The sequence below is a fragment of the Pseudochaenichthys georgianus genome, unplaced genomic scaffold (assembly GCF_902827115.2).
Source record: "Pseudochaenichthys georgianus unplaced genomic scaffold, fPseGeo1.2 scaffold_180_arrow_ctg1, whole genome shotgun sequence".
NCBI classification, from domain to species: domain Eukaryota; kingdom Metazoa; phylum Chordata; class Actinopteri; order Perciformes; family Channichthyidae; genus Pseudochaenichthys; species Pseudochaenichthys georgianus.
In genome coordinates, this window is record NW_027262575.1 from 1,083,953 (window position 1) to 1,111,729 (window position 27,777).

At 41.1% G+C, this 27,777-nt stretch overlaps 2 protein-coding genes across 2 annotated transcripts; one reads left to right on the top strand and one right to left on the bottom strand.

Annotated features, from left to right (window-relative positions):
- The first annotated feature begins 834 nt into the window (after positions 1–834).
- LOC117441594 (zinc finger protein 62 homolog) lies at positions 835–27,738 on the top strand. Its single transcript, XM_071202237.1, has 5 exons — positions 835–1,296; positions 16,379–17,647; positions 21,997–23,115; positions 24,014–25,069; positions 25,887–27,738. Exons 1-5 carry the CDS (start codon positions 1,215–1,217, stop codon positions 26,843–26,845), a joined length of 4,485 nt encoding a protein of 1,494 aa, XP_071058338.1. The 5' UTR covers positions 835–1,214; the 3' UTR covers positions 26,846–27,738.
- On the bottom strand, positions 20,171–21,028 carry LOC139433305 (uncharacterized). The gene has a single exon (XM_071202256.1). It carries the CDS (start codon positions 21,026–21,028, stop codon positions 20,171–20,173), a length of 858 nt encoding a protein of 285 aa, XP_071058357.1.
- Positions 27,739–27,777: the final 39 nt, after the last annotated feature.

Here is a 27,777-nt window from a genome sequence, read left to right on the forward strand (position 1 = left end):
CCCCCTACCCGATCTGTACTAAAGGCCAAATAAGGCGTGTCACGGCCGACGGTGCGGGACACACCAAATTGAGTTTGGGCGACAGGGCACGCTTCGTCGTCTGACTAACGAAAACGGCCGGTTTCGGCCTGGTGTGTCAGGGCCTTTAAATGTTGTGAAATGCTGGTACATTTTTACAAAGTATGGTTAAGGCGTCAGGGGAGTTTTGTAAATGTTTAAAAAAAAAAAAAAAAAAAATTCAAGTCAAATGTAATTTTTTTACAGTAAACAAAACACCGTATTGTATTAATGTACATTAAAGTGTTTGCTTTGTAATAAAATAAAAATATATTAAGCTATAATAAAAAATATTGCCAGCAACAAAATGAAGTATTTTTTTTAATTAGTTGTCTCAAACTTAAAAACTCTACTTAGATCTAATATAAATATGAAGTTAGTCCAAAAGGAAAACTTAAGTTATTACAAAGTAATAAATGTTGTGCGGTCTTCAGAATGAATCATCTTATTACTTTGTGTGAATGTAAATATATATCTTAGACGGAAGCAATATATTTTGCTTAATTCAAATACATTTTTTGAGGTCAAAACATTTATTTGGAATAAACTAAAAAGATAGCTGTAACAAATTAGCGAAATTGTTTTAAGTTGATCCAACGTATCAATGTGTATCTATCTATCTATCTATCTATCTATCTATCTATCTATCTATCTATCTATTAATAACAGGGTCATGCAGAGTGGGGTTGCCTATCCCTTTAAGAGAGAGGGGGTGTGGCGCGTGCATGTGTAGAGCGAGAGCGAGAGTGAGCGAGCGAGCGTTGTGTGTGTCCGGAAGAGAGCGGGAGTAGCAGCAGTGATCAGTCTGTCTCCAGTTAGCTGTATAACAAAGTCCTGAGGAAACACAGCGGCCTCCCAAGGAACAGCCTGCCTGTCTGCCTCATTTCAGAGTGGGTTATTGAAGCCGAAGCCTGGTGCTTCAGTCCGGGAAGACTGCAGAGAGTCCTCCCCTGTATTCCTCCACTACGGTCTGGGAGCAGCATCGATCTCCACTGTTGCTGTAACCATGTTAATGTCCCTCTGTGGGACCAATAAAGGACTTCTGATTCTGCGGACAGACAGAGGAGAGGGGGGAGGGGCGGGTTGGAAAACGGACTTCTTCTTTTCCCGGATTTGAAGAGTCCTCTTCCTCGCAGCCCACCGTATCCCAGGATGCAATGCGCGCCGGTGACGAGGAAACAAAGAAAATGTCGGTCCGGTCTCAGAGAGAAAGCAGCACGCGAGGAGTAACTGATGCATGTGAGTATCACTTTAGGGTTTATTCTAATTTCAATCAGGAGAGACAGTTTTGATGTAACTATGTATTGCCGGGTACACACGGATGAATGTAATGGTGTTTGCCGATTAGACCCCGTTGTGCTTGAATATCATTCGGGGGGGAAATCGAACCGATGAAGCCCCCCCTGGGGTCTAGACACTGGTGGTGGTGAAGGCATGAAGGGATTGATGGAGGTCTGGAGAGGACTGGTTTAAGCTTGACCCTGGATTTGGGAGGTGGAAGGAGTGGAGGAGGGCTGCGTCCAGTCTCCTGAAATGACAGCTGTCAGGAGGGGAGAGAGCAGATTAAAAGGGTTAGCAATGCTCTATGATAGGCTTGTGGGAACAGAGGATAAGTGATAGGTTTAGCTGGGAGTGACGCCCCGAACACTGCAACAAAGTAATTTAAGAAAGTGAAAAAAACTTGTTTCTGGGAAACAATTATTATTTTTCGTTTTGTTTAAGAAAAGTATTCTTACTTTGAGAAAATATATCTTACTTTTGTTTATTAAAAAATGCTATCTTATATTGAGCTAGAATGAACCAGTAACAAGTTACAGCATTGGTTTGCATACATTCCCGGCATGGAACAGATCTATTTTTTCTTATTTTAAGAATTAAACCATCAAACAACTTCTCAATTTAAGAATCTGATGAAATGACATATCATATTTATTTATTCTTTGTCGAGAGCTGTCTATTCCCTCTTCACATTGCCATTGAGACAACTGTGGTGTGGTATACACAACACACACACAACAAAAATACAAGTAGAAGTATTGCACGGCACTCATTGATCAACATTTAAAACAGTTTAAAATGACCACACTCCAAAAACAAGCAAAAATATTCTTGAATCAAGTCAGATGTTCTGTTATCAAGCAAAACAAATCTGCCAATGGGGTGAGCCAAATTTTCTGGGCTGGAATTCTTAATATAATTAATTAATGAAATCTAGCTACTGAAAGACCGTAATGGGCGATAAAACTAGAAAGAAATGCTTATTACAAGCAATGATTCCTGAATTATTTAAGAAAGAATAACTTATATTACATTACATGTTACTTGAAGAGAATAACTCAAAATGAGTGTTTTGGTTGAGTTGACTAAGAATGTATTTATTAAATTAAGATGTATAATTAGCAAAGAAAAGCTTACAATAAGAATCATTGGCTTTAATTGACACAATTAGTGACGGTCTTAAACTTCGAATGTAAATCTTAAATTCAGTTTAAAAATCAGCAAATAAAGCTTACAATAGCAATTAAATTCTAAATTGGCATAATTTAACAACAAACAACAAATGCAATTATATAGAGGCGTGTGGTGCAGTGGACTTGTGTGTTGGTGTTCAGATCAGGGGAGCACGGCTTCAAACTCCACTGCAATTCTATCCTGTGTTCTATAGGGAGCCAGTGTAAGGCAGCCAGAACAGGAGTCATGTGGTCCCTTCTCCTAACTCTGGTTAGCACACGAGCCGCAGCATTTTGAATCAGCTGAAGCGACTTGATTGACTTCTTGGTACTCCCTGATAATAAAGAGTTACAATAATCCAGCCTAGAAGTAACAAATGCATGGACTAGTTTCTCTGCATCGTTTTGAGGCAAGATATGCCTGATCTTTGCAATGTTACGTAGATGGAAGTAGGCGGTCCTTGAGTTTGATTTTATGTGGGCGTTAAAGGATAAATCCTGATCAAATATAACACCAAGATTCCTTACAGTCTCACTGGAGGTCAAATTAATGCCATCCATAGTTAGTATATCTTTAGATAGTTTGTTTCGTAGATTCTTCGGGCCAAGTACAATAACTTCAGTTTTAGCCGTGTTTAAAGTGGACCTATCATGCTATATATTGTAGGGCCATACCTAATATAAAACTTTTTTTTTCAAAATACCAAACAGATCATGCATTTTAGCCATGTCTCATTTCGCTCTATTTGCTCTATTCCAGCACTGTTTTTGCAAGGGCTGATTCTGTGACTACAGTGTCACTTCAATTAAATTCAAAACCTTTATTTATCCAGGTAAAATCCCATTGAGATCAATGATCTCTTTTTCAAGGAGACCTGCAGCAGTAGGTTCCACAAGAAGACATAAAAACATAAACAAAAAAAGGACATAATACAGCAAAATGTACAGGGATTACAATTTACATATTTAACCACATGTACCAACAGCATCAGGTATGAACAGCATCTGATTTTGGAGCATCCAACCGAGCTTTAAAAACATGTATGGTACTAGCTTGGTAATTTTCCATTCTTTTTGCAGACTGTTCCAAGTTAGTGGAGCTGCACATCTAAAAGCTTTCTTCCCTAAGACAGTCCAAGCACTTGGCACATTTAATAAAACCACAGCATGCAATCTCAGGCAATAAGTACTTTCAATTCGCAGAGAGATCAGGGAGCAGATATAAGATGGTAGTTTATCCAACATGGCTTTGTAAATGAAAAAGTACCAGTGACTGAGCCTCCGTACAGTAAGTGATGGCATAACCGCCTTGGTATACAGGGCTAAAGGAAGCTTAAGCTCAGAGAGCTGAGCCTGAATAATGTTAAAAACAGCCTGTAATTTAACAACAGCCTCGTTAATCGAGGGACCTGCACAGTACATCACGGTATCGTCCGCATAAAAATGTAAGGTTGCTCCTTCGACATTTTCACCTAAACTATTAATATAGATAGAGAACTTACACTTACAGGCCTGGCATATGTACTACAGCGTCTCCAGCGCTTTCGAGCGGTGTGAACGGACACGTTTGTGACCCTCCATTCCCCTGATAGGTGGAGAGTTGCCCATATAGGCGGAGCAGCCCTTTTCTGACGTCAGGAAAATTCAAATCTGTATCAGCTCCGTTGCAGCCCCGTTTTTAGAAATTTGGGTACGGAGGAAAAGAGAGACGGTTGTGTTTTCTGACACTTGGTGAGTTCCCTGACACACCGGGGACACATATTCATGTATATAAGATGTACAAAAGTGCATTTTGCATGATAGGTCCCCTTTAACATCAAAAAGTTTAAGGTCATCCACGTTTTTTAAGTCCTTAAGGCAGTATTGAATTTTATTTAGGTGATTGGTTTCATCGGGCATGATGGATAAGTATAATTGAGTATCATCCGCATAACAGTGGAAATTTACAGAATGATTCCTTATAATATTGCCTAACGGAAGCATATAGTGTGAACAAAATAGGTCCGAGCACTGAGCCCTGTGGCACTCCATGGCTAACTTTGGTCTGCATGGAAGATTCATCGTTAACACGTACAAACTGAGAGCGTTCAGATAGATAGGACCTAAACCAGCCTAAAGCAGTTCCCTGTATGCCAACTAAGTGCTCTAGTCTTTGCAATAGGATATCATGGTCGATGGTATCAAATGCAGCACTAAGATCGAGCAAAACAAGAATAGAGACAAGTCCCTTGTCTGAGGCTATTAGAATGTCATTTGTGACTTTAACCAGAGCTGTCTCTGTGCTATGATGTGTTCTAAAGCCAGACTGAAAATCTTCAAATAAATCATTGTTTTTAAGTAATCACACAGCTGTTTAGCAACCGCTTTCTCAAGAATCTTTGAGAGGAACGGAAGATTAGAAATAGGTCTATAGTTGGCTAAACCTCTGGATCGAGGTTGTGCTTTTTAAGAAGCGGTTTTATCACTGCTACTTTGAATGATTGTGGAACATAGCCTGATAATAAAGACATATTCATAATATTTAATAAAGAAGTGCTAATTAATGGAAAAACTTCCTTCAACAGCTTAGTTGAAATTGGTTCTAACATGCACGTTGATGGTTTAGAAGAGAGAATCATTGATTGATGTAATTGTTCAAGGTTTATGGCTGAAAGCATTCTAGTTTACTATCTAGTGTAATATTAGAACTTACGTTTCCGGGAGCTGTTGATGACACTATACTGGTCAAAGGCAAGATGTCATTAATTTTGTTTCTAAGAGTAACAATTTTATCGTTAAAAAAGCACATAAAATCATTGCTACTGAGTGCTATGGGAATAGAAGGCTCAATGGAGCTGTGGCTCTCTGTCAGCCTGGCTACAGTGCTGAGAAGAAATCTTGCATTATTCTTATTCTCATCTATTAATGAAGAGTAGTAGGCTGCTCTCGCTTTACGCAGTGCTTTCTTATATTCATTGAGAGTAATATGCCAAATTAAACGAGATTCTTCAAGTTTAGTGGAACGCCATATCCTTTCAAGTTGTCTAGACTTTTGCTTTATTTTGCGGGTTTCGGCATTATGCCATGGAGCTAATCTATGTTGTTTTATTTTCTTCTTTTTCAAAGGAGCAACAGAGTCTAATTGTATTCGCAGCGCATCTGTAGCACTATCAACAACATGATCAATTTGGGGTGGTGTACATTTTGTATAAGTTTCCTTCCCTACATGCAGACATGCTATCGAGTTAAGTATTGGTGGAATCTCTTCCTTAAATGTGGCTATAGCACTAACAGATAGGTTTCTGCTGCAAGAGCTTTTGACTAATGCTTTGTAGTCTCGTAATAGTACTTCAAAAGTTACTAAGAAATGGTCGGATAAAGCAGGATTATGCGGTTCAACTAATAGTTGCTCAATTTCAATACCATAAGTCAGAACAAGGTCGAGAGTGTGATTATAGCAGTGGGTTGGTTTATTTACACTCTGACAGAAACCAACAGAATCTAATATAGAGTTAAATGCAACAGTAAGGCTATTTTTATCATCGTCAACATGAATATTAAAGTCACCTACGATAATTACTTTATCTGTTTTAAGAACCAAAGTTGATAAAGACTCAGAGAATTCTGATAAGAATTCTGAATAAGGACCTGGTGCACGGTACACTGTAACAAATAAGATTGGCTGCAAAGTTTTCTAGGTCGGATGCGTAAGATTAAAAACGAGGCTTTCAAAGGAGGTATAATTTAATTTTGGTTTAGTATTGATAAGTAAACTTGAGTCAAAAATTGCTGCAACTCCACCTCCTCGGCCCGTGCCTCGAGCAATATGAGTGTTGATATGGCTGGGTGGAGTGGCCTCATTTATGCTGACATATTCTTCATGTCTCAACCAAGTTTCAGTGAGACAGCATACATCAATATTATAATCTGATATTAAATCATTTACCAATGTTGCTTTAGATGCTAGAGATCTTATGTTTAAGAGACCACATTTAATCTTCCTGTTTTGTTGCACTGTAGTAGTTGTTACATTTACTTTTATTAGGTTATTATGTATGACACCTGTATTAGGTTTTACCTTAAATTGTCCTTGGGCAGACACACACACCGTTAATATTGGGTATTTTATTGGAGAGAGCGCAGAGAAGCAACTACGACTCCGCCTCCTGGTCTCAACTCCAGTTCGTCATGGATTAAGTCCACAAAGCCCTGAAATGTTTGCTGAAATTAGATCTGCACCTTCCAAAGTAGGATGAATGCCGTCTCTCTTAATCAGATCAGGTTTTCCCCAGAAGGCTGTCCGATTATTTACGAAGCCCACATTGTTTGCTGGGCACCACCGACACAACCAGCGCTGAAATGATGACATGCGGCTATACATGTCATCATTGATCAGATTGGGGAGGGGACCAGAGAAGATTACGGTGTCCGACATTGTTTTTGCATATCTACAGTAGGGCTCTAACGATACACTAATCTCACGATACGATACACGATATTCAGCTCACGATACGATATATATCACGATATTCAGCCAACGATATAATTCGATACACTTACATCATTTTCTGAAAGATTTTAAAGGGACAGTGTGATTTTGGGGACATCTTGTGAGTGTTCCATTGACTTTGATTCAATTCAACTAAAAACTGAAAGCATCAATTATACAATATATGGCTCTGACTAGACAGAGTCTACAGCTTGCAAATGCTGGACAAAATTAATCAAAAGATGTGGTGAGAACATTTGTTTCATTTATTGAAACAGCCTTTGAAACGTAAGTGCATAAAGTGCAGTATCACAATGGACAATTAAAAGATGCAGCAGGTGGCCTGTTTTGAACAGATTCTTTTACAGCATTTTTAGCTTAACACAGAATATGAGGTAGCCAATAATTCAAGTCACTAAGAACAATATTTAATGTAAAATGTACCTGCCAATAATTCAAGTCCAAAGGAGTAACATTTAAGGCAAAACCACTAAACAGAAAGGCTCCTCTCTACATAACTGCATCTACATTCTCTTCAGATTTTTGTTCAGGAATATAATCTGATCAACGTGGTCTGGGAGAAGTGCACTTCTCTGAGCAGTGACGATATCTCCGGCGGTAGAGAAGACCCTCTCCGAGGAGACACTAGTGCCAGGGATGCACAGGTACCTTTTAGCAAGGTGTGACAAGAGTGGATACTCGTACTGGTGCTCCTTCCACCAGACCAGTGGATCTTCTTTCACTTCCAAGAGATCTGCCTCCTTGTAGCGGGTCATCTGCTCCTTGGCCTGGTTCTCTTGGGTATTTGTCTTGGGTTGTGCTCCACCACCGTATCGTTCACCACCAAGAAGGGCAGCCAGTGGACAAGACGGCTTTGGATTCCTGGGTGGAGGATGCTGACCTTCAAATAAATAAACAATAAAAACAAAAACACATTATTTATAGTTAATCACATTTAGGGATGCACGATAATTATCGGCCCGATAATTATCGGTCCAATATTAGGAATTATGACGTCATCCCGATAAACCCGATACCAGTATTAATAGCCCCGATAATATACAATATATTTTTTGGGTAAAAAAAAAGAAAAAAATACTGCGGTGTGGGTGGATTGGGATGAGGGGCGCTTGTTTTTCACTCGGCTCCTCCCGTTTTGCCAGTACTGTGGTATTAGTGGTTTAGGAAGAGGGGAGTTCCTCACAAATCCAGCGCTCCCTAATACTTCGAACCTGATCAGTCACCTGAAACATCGCCATCGCTACGATGGTGTGTGAAAAGCGTACGAAGACAATAATACAATACTGTGTGTGTGTGTGTGTGTGTGTGTGTGCGCGCACACACACACACACACACACACACACACACACACACACACACACACACACACACACACACACACACACACACACACACACACACGTACGTGTGTGCGCGCGCGCGCTGGAGCTATGTGCAGCTCAAGGCATATGCTCGAACCGGAGCTGCCTGGACGCTGCAATCATGTTGCTGAGTGTGCTGACTTTTCGTACAATGTCCCGCTGTCTGCTTCCTGCATAAAGTCAAGTGCTCAGCGCAGTTGTGTGGATAGAGCGCTCCTCTGTTTTCATTTAAACAGCTCCTTATATCCGTTAGCGCAGCTAGCTAGCACCAGATGCTAACAACAACAATGCACGTAAGGTCTCTCTCTCGCTCGGGCCACACACACACACATACACACACATACACACACACACACACACACACACACACACACACACACACACACACACACACACACACACACACACACGTGTGCGCGCGCGCGCTGGAGCTATGTGCAGCTCAAGGCATATGCTCGAACCGGAGCTGCCTGGACGCTGCAATCATGTTGCTGAGTGTGCTGACTTTTCGTACAATGTCCCGCTGTCTGCTTCCTGCATAAAGTCAAGTGCTCAGCGCAGTTGTGTGGATAGAGCGCTCCTCTGTTTTCATTTAAACAGCTCCTTATATCCGTTAGCGCAGCTAGCTAGCACCAGATGCTAACAACAACAATGCACGTAAGGTCTCTCTCTTGCTCGCTCGTACCACACCTACACACCCCCATCCGGTCCTCCCGATGGCCAGTCGGTGCCTGCCGGTGAGCGTGGAAGTGTGGTCTGCCACAAGCGGGCGGCAGGAGCGGGGCTGTCAGCATCAGCTTGTAGATGGTATTTTAAACTCGATGCGCTCTGAAGCTACGGGGCGGCCGAGGAAAAAAAATACACATGCGTTAATCGTTAAAATAATTAGTGGCGTAATTTTTATTTTTATTATCGGTTATCGGTATCGGTATCGGTCTTGAGAAGCAGGAAGTTATCGGTATCGGTTTCAAAAAACCAATATCGTGCATCCCTAATCACATTCCATAATTCCTACTCAGAGGTTCAGACAACACAGTGTGCTTCACTGGATAACAATGGGTGATACTGACCTTGACTGCTCTCTCCTTCCTTGAATCGCACACCATCATCTACAGTCTCTTCTTCGGATGCCATCCCCTCATCATCAGCGCTACCATTACATGTTCCTGTGCCCTCTTCGACCACACTCCAAAGGGACAACTAAATGAAATAGGTCAACATGAAATGAAATTCATGAGCTTTCACTGCAATAAATCTTTTAATTAGTGTATTTAAAATCTATGCCTTTTAGAACTGTTAACATTATAGTATTTATGCTTTTTAAACAATTTAATATTTATGCTTTTTAAACAATTTAATATTTATGCTTTTTAAACAGTTAACGTTGTAGGATTTGCCTTTTAAACTTTGAACAATGTATTATTTAGGCCTATGCTTACTCACCAGGAGATGTTACATAGGATACAAGGCCAAGGGTTAAACCTAGCAGTACCATCATTGCCTTACCTCTGATGGCATTGGCTGATCCTGAGCCTCTGCAATCAGTCCATCATAAACTTCCTGTCTTTGGTTCTCAGTCAGGAAGGGAAGACTGTTGAATCTTGGATCCATTTCTGAACATGCATGGAGAGTTGCCCTGAGGTCGATGTACCTCTTCTGAAGATCCCCAGACATGGCAGCCTTCATCTCTTTTATGACTTTAGATTCACCTTCGATCGGTTTCAGTCCGGTGCCGCCATTCTCCTGAACCGCTTCGCACTCACTGCGAGAAGAAGAAACCGGCGTCTGTGTATCTAGAAATGTTCTACAGCGACACTAGCGGCTCGGCTGGCTGATGTAATCGCTCTTCATGCAAAGCGAACGGGGGGAATGGGCAGGGAGCAGAGTGCCAGGCGGAACACGGGGATTTGAATGGGACTTAATGTATCGATACCCACGGCTGAAATATCGATACTTTCTCGAGAAACAAAATATCGATATATATCGCAGGATCGATTAAATTGCACAGCCCTAATCTACAGGTAGTGATGAGCTTGAATAATCGAAATTTTAATATGCTAGCTTGGCTTCTACTCATAAAGTAGTAACCTGTGCAGCGAGAATATGAAAAAGTGCTGCACTCGTTGACAACACCGGAACTTATGCCTTCCGGGGCCATACGTAACCTGCACATGCGCGAGACAGAAGATATCCAGTGCTAAACACTGCCTCTGGCGGTCAGTAAGGAGGAAATAGAACAGACTTTAGCTCCACCTGGAGTAAATCCACCAGCTACCCTGCAGTCTACAAAGTACTTCAGACTAGCTGCACCTTCACCAGCTTTGAGAACACTTTCATGATCAATCATTATAAAACACATCATATATATTATTCTGAAATGGACCAATCTGCACAACGACTACTTTCACTGTCGCTACTTTAACTATATTTTGATGAGAATACTTTTCTACTTTTACTTGAGGAACATTTTGAATGCAGGACTTTTACTGTAACAGAGTATTCCTACACTCTGGTACTTCTACTGCTCTTCAACTCCTGCGTGCTTCTGCGTGGTCTCTGCGTGCCTGGGTGCAGAAATCTCGTCTCTGATTGACTGCAAATCGATTGCCCTGAAAAGCCTTTGAGCTTTATTTTCCGCTCCAATCCTTGTATTATTTTAAGAATTGACAACACCACACCATAAAGATTCATTTAAAAGTAAAACATACAATGGGGTGCAAACTATTTACATTGCAATTATAATTGTTTAATTATTTGGATTTTCTTGATTTACAAAATGACGATGTAACTAGTTGATAAATAATAAAACAAACATTGAAGGCCTACCAAAGACACAAGCAACATATGTTATAAGACTTCTTTATTGTCAGTTTATTCTTTTAAATTGAGAATAGAGAACTCTGATAACTAATGTTGGTGCACTTTATATAAGTTTGATTATGATCAGGAATATATCTATATTTGCAGTCCTGTCCCATGTACAAGTTAAGTAGGTATTAATCAATGAGTACAAATAGTTTACTATCACTTTTAGTCATGCATAGTACTGCCTTCCTGATTGCTTTATTTTTGAGAAACCTATTCTGCACCTACCTGGGTTTTAAGAGAGTCCAATACCCTATGCGACTGTTCAGTCTCATAAAACATGCTCAATTTACTTTTTGAAAACACAAGCTCACAATAAAGTCAGATGGGAGCAACGTGTGATAGACAAAGATGCATTCCTTTATTCAATGAAAAAAAAAATGAAATGAACAGAAAATAAATCTTTGTTCTTCCACGAGGCAACTGTAGCCATATAATATGGATTAACAAGAGCATTTAGGTACTTAACCTTCAACTACTTGCTGCCTGAAATCCCTGTGACATCACTGTAGGTTGTTGTAACCAACTAGCTGTGTGGGACATTATCACAATACATATGTAAATTGCAAATTGACTTAGATTGTAAAAGTATTTCACTTTGTCAACATGCTTTGGTGAAGGCCTATTCTTTCAATAGGATGGATTTGAATAGTTTGATATTATTAGACGTCTAAAAGGACAACATTGGTTGTTTGTTTTACTGTAATTGCAATGCTACTAACAATTTAGCATAGTGGTAGCACTAACTGCTAACAAGGTTTTGATATTCAGAGTCTGGCTGTTAGTGCTTGCTAGCATGTTCAGTGTTATGGGCCAAATTGTACATGCTAGTGTGATAAGGCCTAGGGGAAGATGTTAATGTTATTTAACTTCTAGATCCTTTCATTTTTGGCTTACAGTTACTCATAATGTTTATTGCATACTGTGCACCAATCACTCTGTTTTTTAAATAGTGAGTTGAAGTCACATATTTGAGTCTATTGATACATTTCTAAAAGATACTTTCCTAACAAACACGGTGCAGTTGTGGCAATCGCTACGGGAATACACTCTTTGTTAGCTGCAGAAGGGACTTTAGTTAGTGCAGCTCATTATACATCCAGTGAAGGGTAATGTGGTATAGCATAACAACTGTGTAGGCCCTTAAGGCTACTAACAACTTTTATTACACGGCTTAGTTAAATACTCGATTCTGACTGTATTTTGTTTAGTATATGGCCGTGTGCAGGCCCAGTTCCAGAACAAAATGACTCGGGGTGCCTCTGAGATTACAGGAGGCGCAGCAGTAGCAGGTTTACATGAGCAATAGTGGCCGGCAACAGCAATGAGAAATAGCTTTGATGTTATGCCATAATCCCAATGAACAGATTATGGCATTTGTTATGTTTTGAAACCAAGCAAGTGAGAACATTTGAAGTGTGTTAAAAGTACAATCCTGAAATATCTCATATAGTCCAAAGTGGACTGTGGCAAAGAAAAGCACAAAAGCTTCAAAACTGTACTGATAAAATAAATGAGAACATTTTGTAAATCAAGGCAAATATTATTTGAACCAGCTCATGGTTTGAAATGGCAAACATTGAAAAGCAAAAGTATTATTAAAACCATGTACTAATCATCACTTTGGTCCCATCATATACTCTGGGAAGAGAATATCTACTGTGCTTGAAAACTGGATCACATCATCATGTGAGGTGACTTTGTGACCTGGAGAACATTTCAGCTGCAACATCAGCTCGTTGATAATCTTGGGATATGAGATATTTTCCTGTGCTATTGTGTGCATTATGTTTGACCCAACATTTCTACAGGCATGGCAGAATATGGCACTATTTTCACATGAATAGAGCTGCAAAATGACCGCCTAACCCCACTGTACAGGCGGGTACTTGTTTAGATATACCTGGGCAGGCTCTGTTTTGCCGTGGTATCCTGGCACCTGCGGGCCGCAGAGGGGCGGCGTAGCTGCTCTGGCGGCGAGTCAGGCGGGAGTAAGCTAGTGTCCACAACGGAGGGTAACGTGATGTCCCCATCTGACCCGTTGCTACGGTCTGCAGTAGATGCGGTGTTGCTGGCGTTTAGTGATGGTTGCTTTAACCATGTTCGTATAAATGATTGTCTACAGATGTGTGTCACTGCTTTGGAAGCACTTTGGAAATGATGCACGCGCAGCGGAGCAGGCCACGCGCACCTGACACAATTTGTTGTTTGTATTTTTCGCTCCGTTCTCTTTTTTTAATAGAGGGTGCATAACATTCAACTGCCCTGAAGATCCTGACGCAAAGCCTGAAGGATAAACACACCAGGTTTACTAATCTACCCGCACAATTTGTCTCTGGTGTCGTAATGTCTCGCTATGTTAGTACATTCTTAAAAAACAAAACACCATTTCATTTCGGGTTAAAATGTGTTGAAACTGCGTTACTGAGCATTGTAACGGGTAATATATTACCCACATTTCATCAGTAATGCGTTTTGTTGTAACGAAGTAATCCAATCCAATCCACTTTATTTATATAGCACAGTTTAAAAACAGAGGTTTTGCCAAAGTGCTTCACAATGAACATAACATTATAATAAAATATAATATTACACGAATAGATTAAAAAAAAAAGCACACATAAGAATAAATACAAGGCACATAAAAGCTATGGACAGACAGTGAAAGCATACAAATAGGTATGACACAGCTCAGACTGACTGGTAAGCGAGGGAAAATAGGTGGGTTTTTAGGCGGGACTTAAAAGCTTCAAGAGTGGGCGAAAATTTAACATGAGGGGGCAGGTCGTTCCAGAGCCTGGGGGCTACCGATGAGAACGCTCGGTCTCTCCTGGTCTTTTTCTTTGTTTTTGGGACTATCAGCAGCAGCTGATCAGCCGACCTCAAAGCCCTTGAGGGGGTGTACACCTGTAAGAGGTCGGAGATGTACTCTGGGGCCAGCCCATTAAGAGATTTAAAAACAAACAATACAATCTTAAAATGGACTCTAAAATGGACAGGAAGCCAGTGGAGCGAAGCCAGAACTGGTGTGATGTGGTCAAACTTGCGGGTTCCTGTGAGCAGCCGTGCCGAAGCGTTTTGTACCAGCTGCAGGCGGGCCAGCGAAGTCTTATTTAGGCCGGCATAAAGTGCATTACAATAATCTAAACGAGTTGAAACAAAGGCATGAATTACACGCTCAAAGTTTAAAAAGGATAAAACCGGTTTGATTTTGGACAGGAGCCTCAAGTGATACAAACTGGAGTTTATCTGTTTATCTCATTTAAAAGCACTGTCGATTTTGACACCCAGATTTGTGACCATGGGTTTTGCATACTGTTGCAGGGAACCCAGGTCAATGGAAGGGAGTCACCATTTGGTCCAAACACAATTACCTCAGTTTTGCTCTCATTTATATTTAAAAAGTTTAGCGCCATCCAGGCCTTTATGTCATTAAGACAGTCAACCAGGGGCATCAGAGAGCTAGTGTTTTTTCTTAGGGGTAGATATAATTGGGAGTCGTCCGCATAAAGGTGGTAGGAGACGCCATATTTTCTAAAAATCAGTCCAAGGGGGAGAAGGTATAAGGAAAATAAAATAGGCCCCAAAATAGAACCTTGGGGAACTCCACAGGACAGGGGGGCAGAAGAGGATGTAAAGTCACCAAGTCTAACAGAGAAAGATCTCTTGGACAGATAGGACCTGAACCACTCTAAGGCAGCGCCCCTGATACCCACACAGTGCTCTAGACGAGAGATAAGGATGGAGTGGTCAATCGTATCAAAAGCAACTGTGAGGTCTAAGAGCATAAGGATGGCAGAGTCACCAGAGTCTGTAGTAACCAGGAGGTCATTGAACACTCTTAGAAGGGCAGACTCAGTACTGTGAAGCGCTTTAAAACCGGATTGAAAAATATCGAAAATATTGTGTGCATGTATAAAAGACTGCAGCTGTAAGAGTACGGTTTTCTCCAATATCTTTGAAATAAAAGGAAGCTTCGAGATGGGTCTGTAATTAGAGAGGACAGAAGTGTCCAGATTAGTTTTCTTTATCAGGGGTGCCACAACCGCTTGTTTGAAATAAACTGGCACAGAACCGGACTCTAGGCTGCTATTTATAATGTTATGGACATTAGGTCCAATAGTGTCCCATACCTCTTTAAAAAGTCGAGGAGGGACTGGGTCTGTGGGACAAGATGAGGGTTTTAATTTAGCAACAATGTCACTGAGAGATGACAACGACACAGGTTCAAACTGCTGGAAGACAGACCCATAATATATGCCTAAAAATGACATGATAGGTGCATTTTAAACATGCTGCTAAATAAACAGATATATAATGTATTCCATTTATACAGTTTTTATTTTGTTAAATAAATGACACATTTCAATAAATCTTTTATTCTTGTAATTTGAATATTATATATGATTTCCTGTGATTATGAAATATTATTTATTTATTTTTTAAGGGGAAAACTGTAAAATAAAAAAAATCACATCTCAAAAGGTTATTTTGCACTATTTCATCTATTTTATCTGTTTATGTCCTATATATATATATTCATGTTGCACTGTTGGAGGAGCCTGTGAATTCAGTTTTCATTACCATATCAACAATGTAGCTGCTGAGCACATGATGATAAATCCTTGAATATTGAGTCTTGAAACCTGGAGCTCAACGTCCTCAAGGCAGTGAGATGGTTGTGGACTTCAGGAAGAACGCAGCCCCACCCGCCCCCATCACTCAGTGTGACTCCCCAGTCACTGCTGTGGAGTCTTTCCTCTTCCAGTGACTTTTATCCACCCCATACTAACATTACATTAATGAACATCATGTCAACAACACCTTGTTCTTTTTAACATTGTAAACCCTGCACATGCTGCACATCTCTTCTGCACACTTCCTCTTTTACATCAGCACAGTTCTCCACTTTAAATAAAGTGTATAGTATATGTCACATTTAAATATTGTTAATTGGTTTTAATAGTTTTAAAATAGTTTTGTTTTACATAGCTGTCATAATCCTATTTGTATTTTATTTTGTTTTGCTAAGATGTTTCTTTCCGTGTCTTTTTATGCACCACATATACTAAAGAAAATTCCTCGTATGTGTAAACCTACTTGGTAAATATAACCGATTCTAATTCTGATGAATATGTGTTTCCTGTTCCCTGCAGACGTCCAGCAGCTGGTGGTGGTTAAAGAAGAGGTTCCCCCTGAGCAGCAGGAGTGGAGCTCTAGTCTGGACCAGGACGACCCAGAGCCCCCCCCACACATTAAAGAGGAACAGGAGGAACACTGGACCAGTCAGGAGGGAGAGCCGCTTCAAGGGCTGGAGGAGGCTGATAACAACAAGTCCACATTCACTCCTGTCCCTGTGAAGAGTGAAGATGATGAAGAGAAACCTCAGTCCTCACAGCTTCATCAAAGACAAACTGAACACCTGGAAACAGAAGCTGATGGAGAGGACTGTGGAGGACCAGAACCAGCCAGGAACTCAGATCCAGAGAGACATTTACAACCAGAGACTGAGGACAACCCTGGAGACTCTTCTGAACCTGACACTGAAGACAGTGCTGATTCGAAGAAGACCAGAGAACCAGGTTCAAACTCTCAGAGAAATAAACAAGACCCTGTCAGTGATTCAAGACGTAGTGCAGGAGAGAGACCATTTATCTGCTCAGTCTGTAAGAAATCTTTTAAACAAGGAAGACATTTAAAGGAGCACATGAAAATCCACACAGGAGAGAAACCATTCATCTGCTCGGTCTGTGAGAAAAAGTTTGCAGGGAGAGGAAGTTTAAATCGACACATTGCAATACACACAGGAGAGAAACCATTTAGCTGCTCAGTCTGTAAGAAAACTTTTGCAGGGAGAGGACTTTTAAATATGCACATGGTAATACACACAGGAGAGAAACCATTCAACTGCTCAGTCTGTGAGAAAACGTTTGCACGGAAAGGATATTTAAATCTGCACATGAGAAGCCACACAGAAGAGAAAACATTCAGCTGCTCAGTCTGTAAGAAATCTTTTAAACACAGTGGAACTTTAAAGGACCACTTGAGAAACCACACAGGAGAGAAACCATTTATCTGCTCAATTTGTAAGAAATCTTTTGCAGTGAGAGGAAGTTTAAAGGACCACATGAGAATACACACAGGAGAAAAACCATTCAGCTGCAGTGTTTGTGACAAAAAGTTTAACCGGAGTCAAAAGGTCAAAAGACATAAGTGTGTTGGTCGTCAGTCCTCACAGCTTCATCAAACTGAGGAGAACAGAGAGGCAGAGCCTCCAGCCAGCAGCTCAGCTGAACACATGGAAACAGAAGCTGATGGAGAGGACTGTGGAGGACCAGAACCAGCCAGGAACTCAGATCCAGAGAGAAATTTACAATCAGAGACTGAGGACAACGAAAAGGATGACATATTCTGTTCATTTTCAGGTTAGTATTAGTATGTTCTCTTCACTGGTACATGTCTCCATGCTTTAATGTTGAAAAATCTCTTTATTTTTTTCATACTGCCCTCTGTCTGAAACCAGAGCCCAGTCTGGACTGAATGGTTAGCTGGCCGGCTCTGTTTTGATTGGTCGACCAGTTAGAGATGTTCACCTTTCAACACAAAAATTAAAAGAAAAAATACATGGATAAAAGTTACAGTGCAGTTTAAGATATGAATAGTTCAATTAAAAGCAGCGGCAAAAAGAAAAGTCTTCAGCCTGGATTTAAAAGTAGTCAGAGTTGCAGCGGACCGGCAGGTTTCTGGGAGTTTGTTCCAGATATTTGGAGCATAATAACTGAACTTCTCCATGTTTGGTTCTGACTCTGGGGACAGAAAGCAGACCAGAAGACCTGAGGGTTCTGGATGGTTCATAATTTAGCAGTAGATCAGAAATATATTTTGTGCCTAAACCATTCAATGCTTTATAAACCAGCAGCAGTGTTTTGAAATCTTAGACACACAGGAAGCCGATGTAAAGACTTCAGAACTGGAGTGATGTGATCCACTTTCTTAGTTTTGGTGTGGACTCGAGCAGCGGCGTTCTGAATTAGCTGCAGCTTTCTAATATATTTTTTAGTGAGTCCTGTAAAGACACCATTACAGTAGTCGAGTCTACGGAAGATAAAAGCAGGGACGTTTTTCCAAATCCTGCTGTGACATTAGTCTTGTAATCCTAGATATATTCTTTATATTTTTTATATATTTTACATTTTTATAATATACAGTAATGTAAAATAAGCACTATCTTTGAACTTACTGCCAAAAATAATGTGAAATTCACCCCTGGTGTCGTCTGTCATCCCTTGATTCGACTGTTCAAATGATATGTCAACCATCAAAATTGGATAAGGGGTTCCAGAGATATCACTGTGCAAAACACACCGGTCAATTTTGACCGAAAATAGCATGGGAAGGGGGGTATGACCTAACACAAGAGTAGGGTTAAGAATGTTCGAGAGGAACGGAAGATTAGAAATAGGTTGCAGCGCATCTGCAGCACTATTAACAACAAGATCAATTTGGGGTGGTTTACATTTTTTATAAGTTTCCTCCCTTACATGCAGACAAGCTATCAAGTTAAGTATTGATGGAATCTCTTCCTTAAATGTGGCTATAGCCTTAACGGATAGATTTCTGCTACAGGAACTTTTGACTAATGGTTTGTAATCTATTAACAGTACTTCAAAAGTTATTATTTTTTTTCGGATAAAGCAGGATTATGCGGTTCGACTAATAGTTGCTCAATTTCAATACCATAAGTCAGAACAAGCTCGAGAGTGTGATTATAACAGTGGGTTGGTTTATTTACACTGACGGAAACCGATATAATCTAATACAGAGTTAAATGCAACAGTAAGGCTATTTTTATCGTCGTCAACATGAATATTAAAGTCACCTATGATAATTACTTTGTCTGTTTTAAGAACCAAAGTTGATAAAAACTCAGAGAATTCTGATAAGAATTCTGAATAAGGACCTGGTGCACGATACACTGTAACAAATAAGATTGGCTGCAAAGTTTTCCAGGTCGGATGCGTAAGACTAAAAACAAGGCTTTCAAAGGAGCTATAATTTAATTTTGGTTTAGTATTGATAAGTAAACTTGAGTCAAAGATTGCTGCAACTCCACCTCCTTGGCCCGTGCCTCGGGCAATATGAGTATTGATATGGCTGGGTGGAGTGCCCTCATTTATGCTGACATATTCTTCATGTCTCAACCACGTTTCAGTGAGACAGCATATATCAATATTATAATCTGATATTAAATCATTTACCAATATTGCTTTAGATGCTAGAGATCTTATATTTAAGAGACCACATTTAATCTTCCTGTTTTGTTGCACTGTATTAGTTGTTACATTTACTTTGATTAGATTATTATGTATGACAACTAGTTTTACTTTAAATTGTCGTTGGGCAGACACACACACCGTTAGTATTGGGTATTTTATTGGGTTCGGGATTCCTATGGATGACTGCTATAGCGGCCAAAATCATAAAAATATAAGAAAGAAATATAACGCAAAGTAAAATGCCGCTGAGGCACCCGTCAGCGAATCTTACGCATGGGTAAAAATCAAGGTCCGAGCAAAAGTCGTTTCAGTGCCATTTATTATCAACACATCAAGCATTTTCTCTTCCTTCTTACCCGATGGTAAAAAACCATAAGCCTACCGGGTGCGCCGCTCACTACCACCTGTATCCCATATTTATAATGAGCAGGCCTCCCCTACCCCGGCGCCCAAAGGCTGCCTTTACAAAAACAGAGGCATAGTACAACTTATTTGATCAACTTAAATAATAATTAAAAGGAAGATTTACTATAAACAAAACGGAACAATAAAAGAAATGGATAACTATTAAATAATATAAGCTCCTAGATATGGCTTCATCAACTGCCCAGGAGAGAGCGCAGAGAAGTGTGTAAGAATGCGGCGACTCCTCCTGGTCTCAACTCCAGTTTGTCATGGATTAAGTCCACAAAGCCCTGAAATGTTTGCCGAAATGAGATGTGCACCTTCCAAAGTAGGATGAATGTCGTCTCTCTTAATCAGACCAGGTTTTCCCCAGAAGGCTGTCCAATTCTTTACGAAATCCACATCGTTTGCTGGGCACCACCAAGACAACCAGCGCTGAAAGGATGACATGCGGCTATACATGTCGTCATTGATCAGATTGGGGAGGGGACCAGAGAAAATGACGGTGTCCGACATTGTTTTAGCATAACTACACACCGAATCCACATTAAGTTTGGTGCATTCTGATTGGCGTAAACGAACATCATTACCACCGACGTGAATAACAATCCTACTGTATTTACGTTTATTCTTAGCCAGCAGTTTAAGATGCGCCTCAACGTCGCCCGCTCTGGCCCCCGGAATGCTTTTGACTGTGGAGGCTTTGGTCTCTAAATTCACGTATCTCATAATAGAGCTACCAATAACCAGAGCTGGCTTCTCAGCGGGTGTCTCGCTGAGTGGGGAAAATGTGTTGGATACGTGAACGGGTTGGTGGGGACCTGTGGGTTTTGCGTAATGCCTCTTCTGAACAGTCACCCAGTCTCCCGGCTGCTCGGGAGTTGCCGGGGGACGGCTAAGAGGAGCTACCTTTGGCCGGTCCGCACTGACTAACATGGGCTTTACTGAAGCTGAGTTACTTTCTAAAATGCGGAACCGTGCTTCTATGTCTATGATTCCCACCTCCAACCTAGCAACTATACTACATGTAATACATGTATCGGTACCAGTAAAGGAGGAAGGGAAGTAACCAAACATGAGATAGGTAGAGCAGGAAATAGCACCCGAGGGTGGGGAAAGAGCCATGGCTAGCTATCAAGCTAAAGTAGCTACCGTTAGCAAACCTGAAAGGAGTGTAAGCAACTGTGGAGTTACAGTCGCTAAGAGAAGGAGAGTTGTGAGAGCTAAATATGTAGTAACGTGTGATTACAACGTCAGGTAGCTGCCGTGATCAAGAATTTTAAAACGATCGATTTAAGATAATATAAGCTATCAGCAGCAGAACAGGCACAAAGGATACCCGGAGATGACAACAACAACCGGAAGTGACAACACGCTTACCGCAATAGTGAGGGTCCCATTGGCCAATAGATGAACTGCCGTTTGTGGCACTTCCTTTTGGGCTTCACGGCTCTGCCCCGGAGATTGCCGCTTGGTTTGCATCTTGCAAATTATGTTGCACTGTTGGAGTCTGTGACTTCAGTTTTCATTACCATATCAACACCGTAGCTGCTGAGCACATGATGATAAAGCCTTGAATATTGAATCTTGAAACCTGTAGCTCAATGCTCTCAAGATAGTGAGATGGTTGTGGACTTCAGGAAGAACGCAGCCCCACCCGCCCCCATCACTCAGTGTGACTCCCCAGTCACTGCTGTGGAGTCTTTCCTCTTCCAGTGACTTTTATCCACCCCATACTAACATTACATTAATGAACATCATGTCAACAACACCTTGTTCTTTTTAACATTGTAAATCCTGCACATGCTGCACTTCTCTTCTGCACACTTCCTCTTTTAAATCAGCACAGTTCTCCACTTTAAATAAAGTGTATAGTATTTGTCACATTTAAATATTGTTAATTGGTTTTAATAGTTTTAAAATAGTTTTGTTGTAAATAGCTGTTATAATCCTATTTTATTTTTGTTTTGCTAAGATGCTTCTTTCTGTGTCTTATTATGCACCACATATACTAAAGAAAATTCCTCGTATGTGTAAACCTACTTGGTAAATATAACCGATTCTGATGAATATGTGTTTCCTGTTTCCTGCAGACATCCAGCAGCTGGTGGTGGTTAAAGAAGAGGTTCCCCCTGAGCAGCAGGAGTGGATCTCCAGTCTGGACCCAGAGCCCCCCCGACACATTAAAGAGGAACAGGAGGAACTCTGGAGCAGTCGTGAAGGAGAGCAGCTTCGAGGGCTGGAGGAGGCTGATATCACCAAGTTCACATTCACTCCTGTCCCTGTGAAGAGTGAAGATGATGAAGAGAAACCTCAGTCCTCTCAGCTTCATCGAAGACAAACTGAACACCTGGAAACAGAAGCTGATGGAGAGGACTATGGAGGACCAGAACCAGCCAGGAACTCGGATCCAGAGAGACATTTACAACCTGAGACGGAGGACAACCCTGGAGACTCTTCTGAACCTGACACTGACGACAGGGCTGATTGGAAGAAGACCAGAGAACCAGGTTCAAACTCTCTGAGAAATAAACAAGAAACTGTAAGTGATTCAAGAGAGAAACCATTCATCTGCTCAGTCTGTAAGAAAGCCTTTACACAGAGGGCACATTTAAAGGAGCACATGAAAATCCACACAGGAGAGAAACCATTCAGCTGCTCAGTCTGTGAGAATACATTTGCACGGAAAGGATATTTAAATCTGCACATGAGAAGCCACACAGGAGAGAAACCATTCAGCTGCTCAGTCTGTAAGAAATCTTTTGCAGTGAGAGGAAGTTTAAAGGACCACATGAGAATACACACAGGAGAGAAGCCGTTCAGTTGCTTAGTCTGTGATACATCTTTTAAACGGAGAGACAGTTTAAAGGGCCACATGAGGATACACACAGGAGAGAAACCATTCAGCTGCAGTATTTGTGACAAAAAGTTCGCCTGGAGTCAAAAGGTCAAAAGACATAAGTGCATTGGTCGTCAGTCCTCACAGCTTCATCAAACTCAAACTGAGGAGAACCGAGAGGCAGAGCCTCCAGCCAGCAGCTCAGCTGAACACATGGAAACAAAAGCTGATGGAGAGGACTGTGGAGGACCAGAACCAGCCAGGAACTCAGATCCAGAGAGACATTTACAACCAGAGACTGAGGACAACCCTGGAGACTCTTCTGAACCTCGGATTGAAGACGGGGCTGATTGGAAGAAGACCAGAGAACCAGGTTCAAACTCTCAGAGAAATAAACAAGACCCTGTCAGTGATTCAAGATGTAGTGCAGGAGAGAAACCATTCAGCTTCTCAGTCTGTAAGAAATACTTTTTGCTCCAAATGCTAACCTTTTTCTAAAATGTTTCCGAAAATCTCTAAATTCTGGCCTTTGCAGAAAACCTCAGAATTTGGACTTTGTCTTAAAATCAATACATTTTGACTTATTTTCTCAAAATTCAGCTTTTGGAAAAGTCAGCATTTTGGGGGAAATAATTTGGAGAAAAATGTATTATGAGATATGGAGAAAAAAGTCAGTTTTGATTTTAAGAAAAAGTCAAAACTGAGTATTGAGAGATTTTCAGGAACATTTTACATTTTAGAAAAAGATCAGCATTTGGAGAAAAAAGTCATTATTCTGAGTTTTCCAGAAAAAAAGTCAGAATTCTGAGAAACAAAGTCAGGATGTTGAGATTTTCTTAAAAATTCAGCATCTTAGAAAAAAGTCAGAATTTGGAGAATTATTATTGTAGAGATTCTATATATTGTCGAGAGGGAGATAAGGCACTTGAGAACCAACGATGTAGACGAGCTGAAGGCCGCTAGTGAAGCAATCTGTGCTTCCATCACACCTCAGCAGTGCCACAGACTGATAGTCTCCATGCCACATTGATGCAGTTATTCATGCTAAAGGAGGTCCAACCACGTACTGACAGCAGGAACATTAACATACTTGTCAGAAGGCCAGCACTTCTATATAAACAAAGTGGGTGGAACTTAGCAAAACCATAGGCAAACATTTAAAATAAGGATTGGATAAAGGCTGCAAAAGTTAATTAATTGTTAATTATGGTTAGATTTTAAATTCTAATACTCTACAGTTTCTCTGAATATGTGTTTCCTGTTTCCTGCAGACGTCCAGCAGCTGGTGGTGGTTAAAGAAGAGGTTCCCCCTGAGCAGCAGGGGTGGAGCTCCAGTCTGGCCCAGGAAGACCCAGAGCCCTCCCCACACATTAAAGAGGAACAGGAGGAACTCTGGAGCAGTCAGGAGGGAGAGCAGCTTCGAGGGCTGGAGGAGGCTGATATCACCAAGTTCACATTCAATCCTGTCCATGTGAAGAGTGAAGATGATGAAGAAAAACCTCAGTCCTCACAGCTTCATCAAAGACAAACTGAACACCTTGAAACAGACGCTGATGGAGAGGACTGTGGAGGACAAGAACCAGCCAGGAACTCAGATCCAGAGAGACATTTACAACCAGAGACTGAGGACAACCCTGGAGACTCTTCTGAACCTGACACTGAAGACAGTGCTGATTGGAAGAAGACCAGAGAACCAGGTTCAAACTCTCAGAGAAATAAACAAAACTCTGTCAGTGATTCAAGACGTAGTGCAAGAGAGAAACCATTCATCTGCTCAGTCTGTAAGAAATCTTTTAAACACGAACGACATTTAAAGCAGCACATGAAAATCCACACAGGACAGAAACCATTTAGCTGCTCAGTCTGTAATAAATCATTTAAACACAGTGGAACTTTAAAGCAGCACTTGAGAAACCACACGGGAGAGAAACTTTTTATCTGCTCAATTTGTAAGAAATCTTTTGCAGTGAGAGGACATTTAAAGGGCCACATGAGAATACACACAGGAGAGAAACCATTCAGCTGCAGTATTTGTGACAAAAGATTCACCTGGAGTCATCATGTCAAAAGACATAAGTGTGTTGGTCGTCAGTCCTCACAGCTTCATCAAACTCAAACTGAGGAGATCAGAGAGGCAGAGCCTCCAGCCAGCAGCTCAGCTGAACACATGGATACAGAAGCTGATGGAGAGGACTGTGGAGGACCAGAACCAGCCAGGAACTCAGATCCAGAGAGACATTTACAACCAGAGACTGAGGACAACCCTGGAAACTCTTCAGAACCTGAGACTGAAGACAGGGCTGATTGGAAGGAGACCAGAGAACCAGGTTCAAACTCTCATTGAAATAAACAAGACCCTGTCAGTGATTCAAGACGTAGTGCAGGAGAGAAACCATTCAACTTCTCAGTCTGTAAGAAATAATTTTTACTCGAAATGCTGACCTTTTTCTAAAATACAAAATGTTTCAGAACATCTCTAAATTCTGGCCTTTGCAGAAAACCTCAACATTTTGACCTTTTCTTAAAATCAATACATGCTGATGTATTTTCTCAAAATTCAGACACATTTCCTCAAAACTCCACCTTTTCGAAAAAGTCAGCATTTTGGGAAAAATGTATTGAGATATGGAGAGAAAAGTCAGTTTTGATTTAAAAAAAGTAAAAACTCTGAGGTTTTCTGCAAAAGCTAGAATTTAGAAATGTTCTGAAAATGGTTTCGTTTTATAAAAAGGTCAGCATTTGGAGAATTATTATTGTACAGATTCTATGTATTGTCGAGAGAAAGGTGAGGCACACGAGACCCAACAATGCAGAAGAGCTGAAGGCCGCTAGTGAAGCAACCTGGGCTTCCATCACACCTCAGCAGTGCCACAGACTGATAGTCTCCATGCCACACCGCATTGATGCAGTTATTCATGCTAAAGTGGTCCAACCAAGTACTGAATGCATACATATGAACACACTTGTCAGAAGGCCAGCTCTTCTATATAAACATAGTGGGCGAAACTTAGCAAAACCATCGGCAAGCATTTCAAAATAAGGAATAGATAAGGGCTGCAAAGTTAATGAATTGTTAATTATGGTTAGATTTTAAATTCTAATATTCTACAGTTTCTCTGAATATGTGTTTATTGTTTTCTGCAGACGTCCATCAGCTGGTGGTGGTTAAAGAAGAGGTTCCCCCTGAGCAGCAGGAGTGGAGCTCCAGTCTGGACCAGGAGGACCCAGAGCACCCCCCACACATTAAAGAGGAACAGGAGGAACTCTGGAGCAGTCAGAAGGGAGAGCAGCAAGGGATGGAGGAGGCTGATATCACCAAGTTCACATTCACTCCTGTCCCTGTGAAGAGCGAAGATGATGAAGAGAACCCTCTGTCCTCTCAGCTGCATCAAATACAAACTGAACACCTTGAAACAGAAGCTGGTGGAGAGGACCGTGGAGGACCAGAACCAGCCAGGAACTCAGATCCAGAAAGACATTTACAACCAGAGACTGAGGACAACCCTGGAGACTCTTCTGAACCTGACACTGAAGACAGGGCTGATTGGAAGGAGACCAGAGAACCAGGTTCAAACTCTCAGAGAAATAAACAAGACCCTGTCAGTGATTCAAGACGTAGTGCAGGAGAGAAACCATTCAGCTGCTCAGTCTGTAATCGATCTTGTAAACGGAGAGGACATTTACATGATCACATGAGAATCCACACAGGAGAGAAACCATTCAGCTGCTTAGTCTGTAATAAATCTTTTACACAGAGTGGACATTTAAAGAAACACATGAGAATCCACACAGGAGAGAAACCATTCAGCTGCAGTGTTTGTGATAAAAGATTCACCCTGAGTAGTCATGTTGAAAGACATAGGTGTTTTGGTCGTCAGTCCCCACAGCTTCATCAAACTCAAACTGAGGAGAACAGAGAGGCAGAGCCTCCAGCCAGCAGCTCAGCTGAATACATGGAAACAGAAACAGAAGCGGATGGAGAGGACTGTGGAGGACCAGAACCAGCCAGGAACTTAGATCCAGAGAGACCTTTACAACCAGAGACTGAGGACAACCCTGGAGACTCTTCTGAACCTGACACTGAAGACAAGGATGATTGTTAGGTTTAAATGATTTGGGTAAATCCCAGTATGTTATATATACTGCGATAACTTGACTGTTTGTGATAAAAAAAATGGTTGGTCCAAGTAAAGAAAGGACTGTGGAGGACCAGAACCGGCAACATTTACAACCAGAGACCGAGGAGGTTTCCATATTGGGTTATATATTCAAACGAAAGTTAGTATAATGAAATATACATTTTTAGAATCCACAATTTAAAATGCATGATATGTCACAAAGCTCTATACTTATATACTAAATGTACACTGAGGTGTGTGGCGCAGTGGATAGAGCGTTGGTGTTCGGATCAAGGGAGCACAGGTTCAAACCCCACTGCAGTCAGCATGTCGTTGTGTCCCAGGGCAAGACACTTCATCCTAAATTGCTCCTGTGGGGATTGCCCACAGTATTGAGTATGTAAGTCGCTTTGGATAAAAGCGGCTAACAAGTAACATGTAATGTAATGTTTGGTAAACTGACATGAAAGAGTGTAAGGTCTGATATAGTTGATCACTAAAGGTGTCATTATTCAGCAGAGGGAAGACACCCTTACTCTCACAGCAGAAGGCCCCTGACTCACACCCGGAAGCAATGACTCTTCTCCACATACATGGGTCTGTTGGTGTGTATTCACTTCTGCTTCTGTTGGTATGATATAAAAGCAGCAGCTGAGAGAGGAAAACAGGTCTTAGGGTTCTTAACTGGGAATCACTCCCCAGATGTTATTTACCCGCTGTCATCATGAGGAAATGCCTCTGAAGATATGCAGGGATTGTTAACAAAAAGGCAAACGTGTAAACCGGTAAATTAAGAGTAAAACATTGTATAACTCTCACATTGTAACCAGATAAAGTAACAAATGGTGTTTAGAGTGTGGACCATCTCTTCAAATAAAACCATCCCACCCATTTGGACTGGGGTAACCTAAATGAAT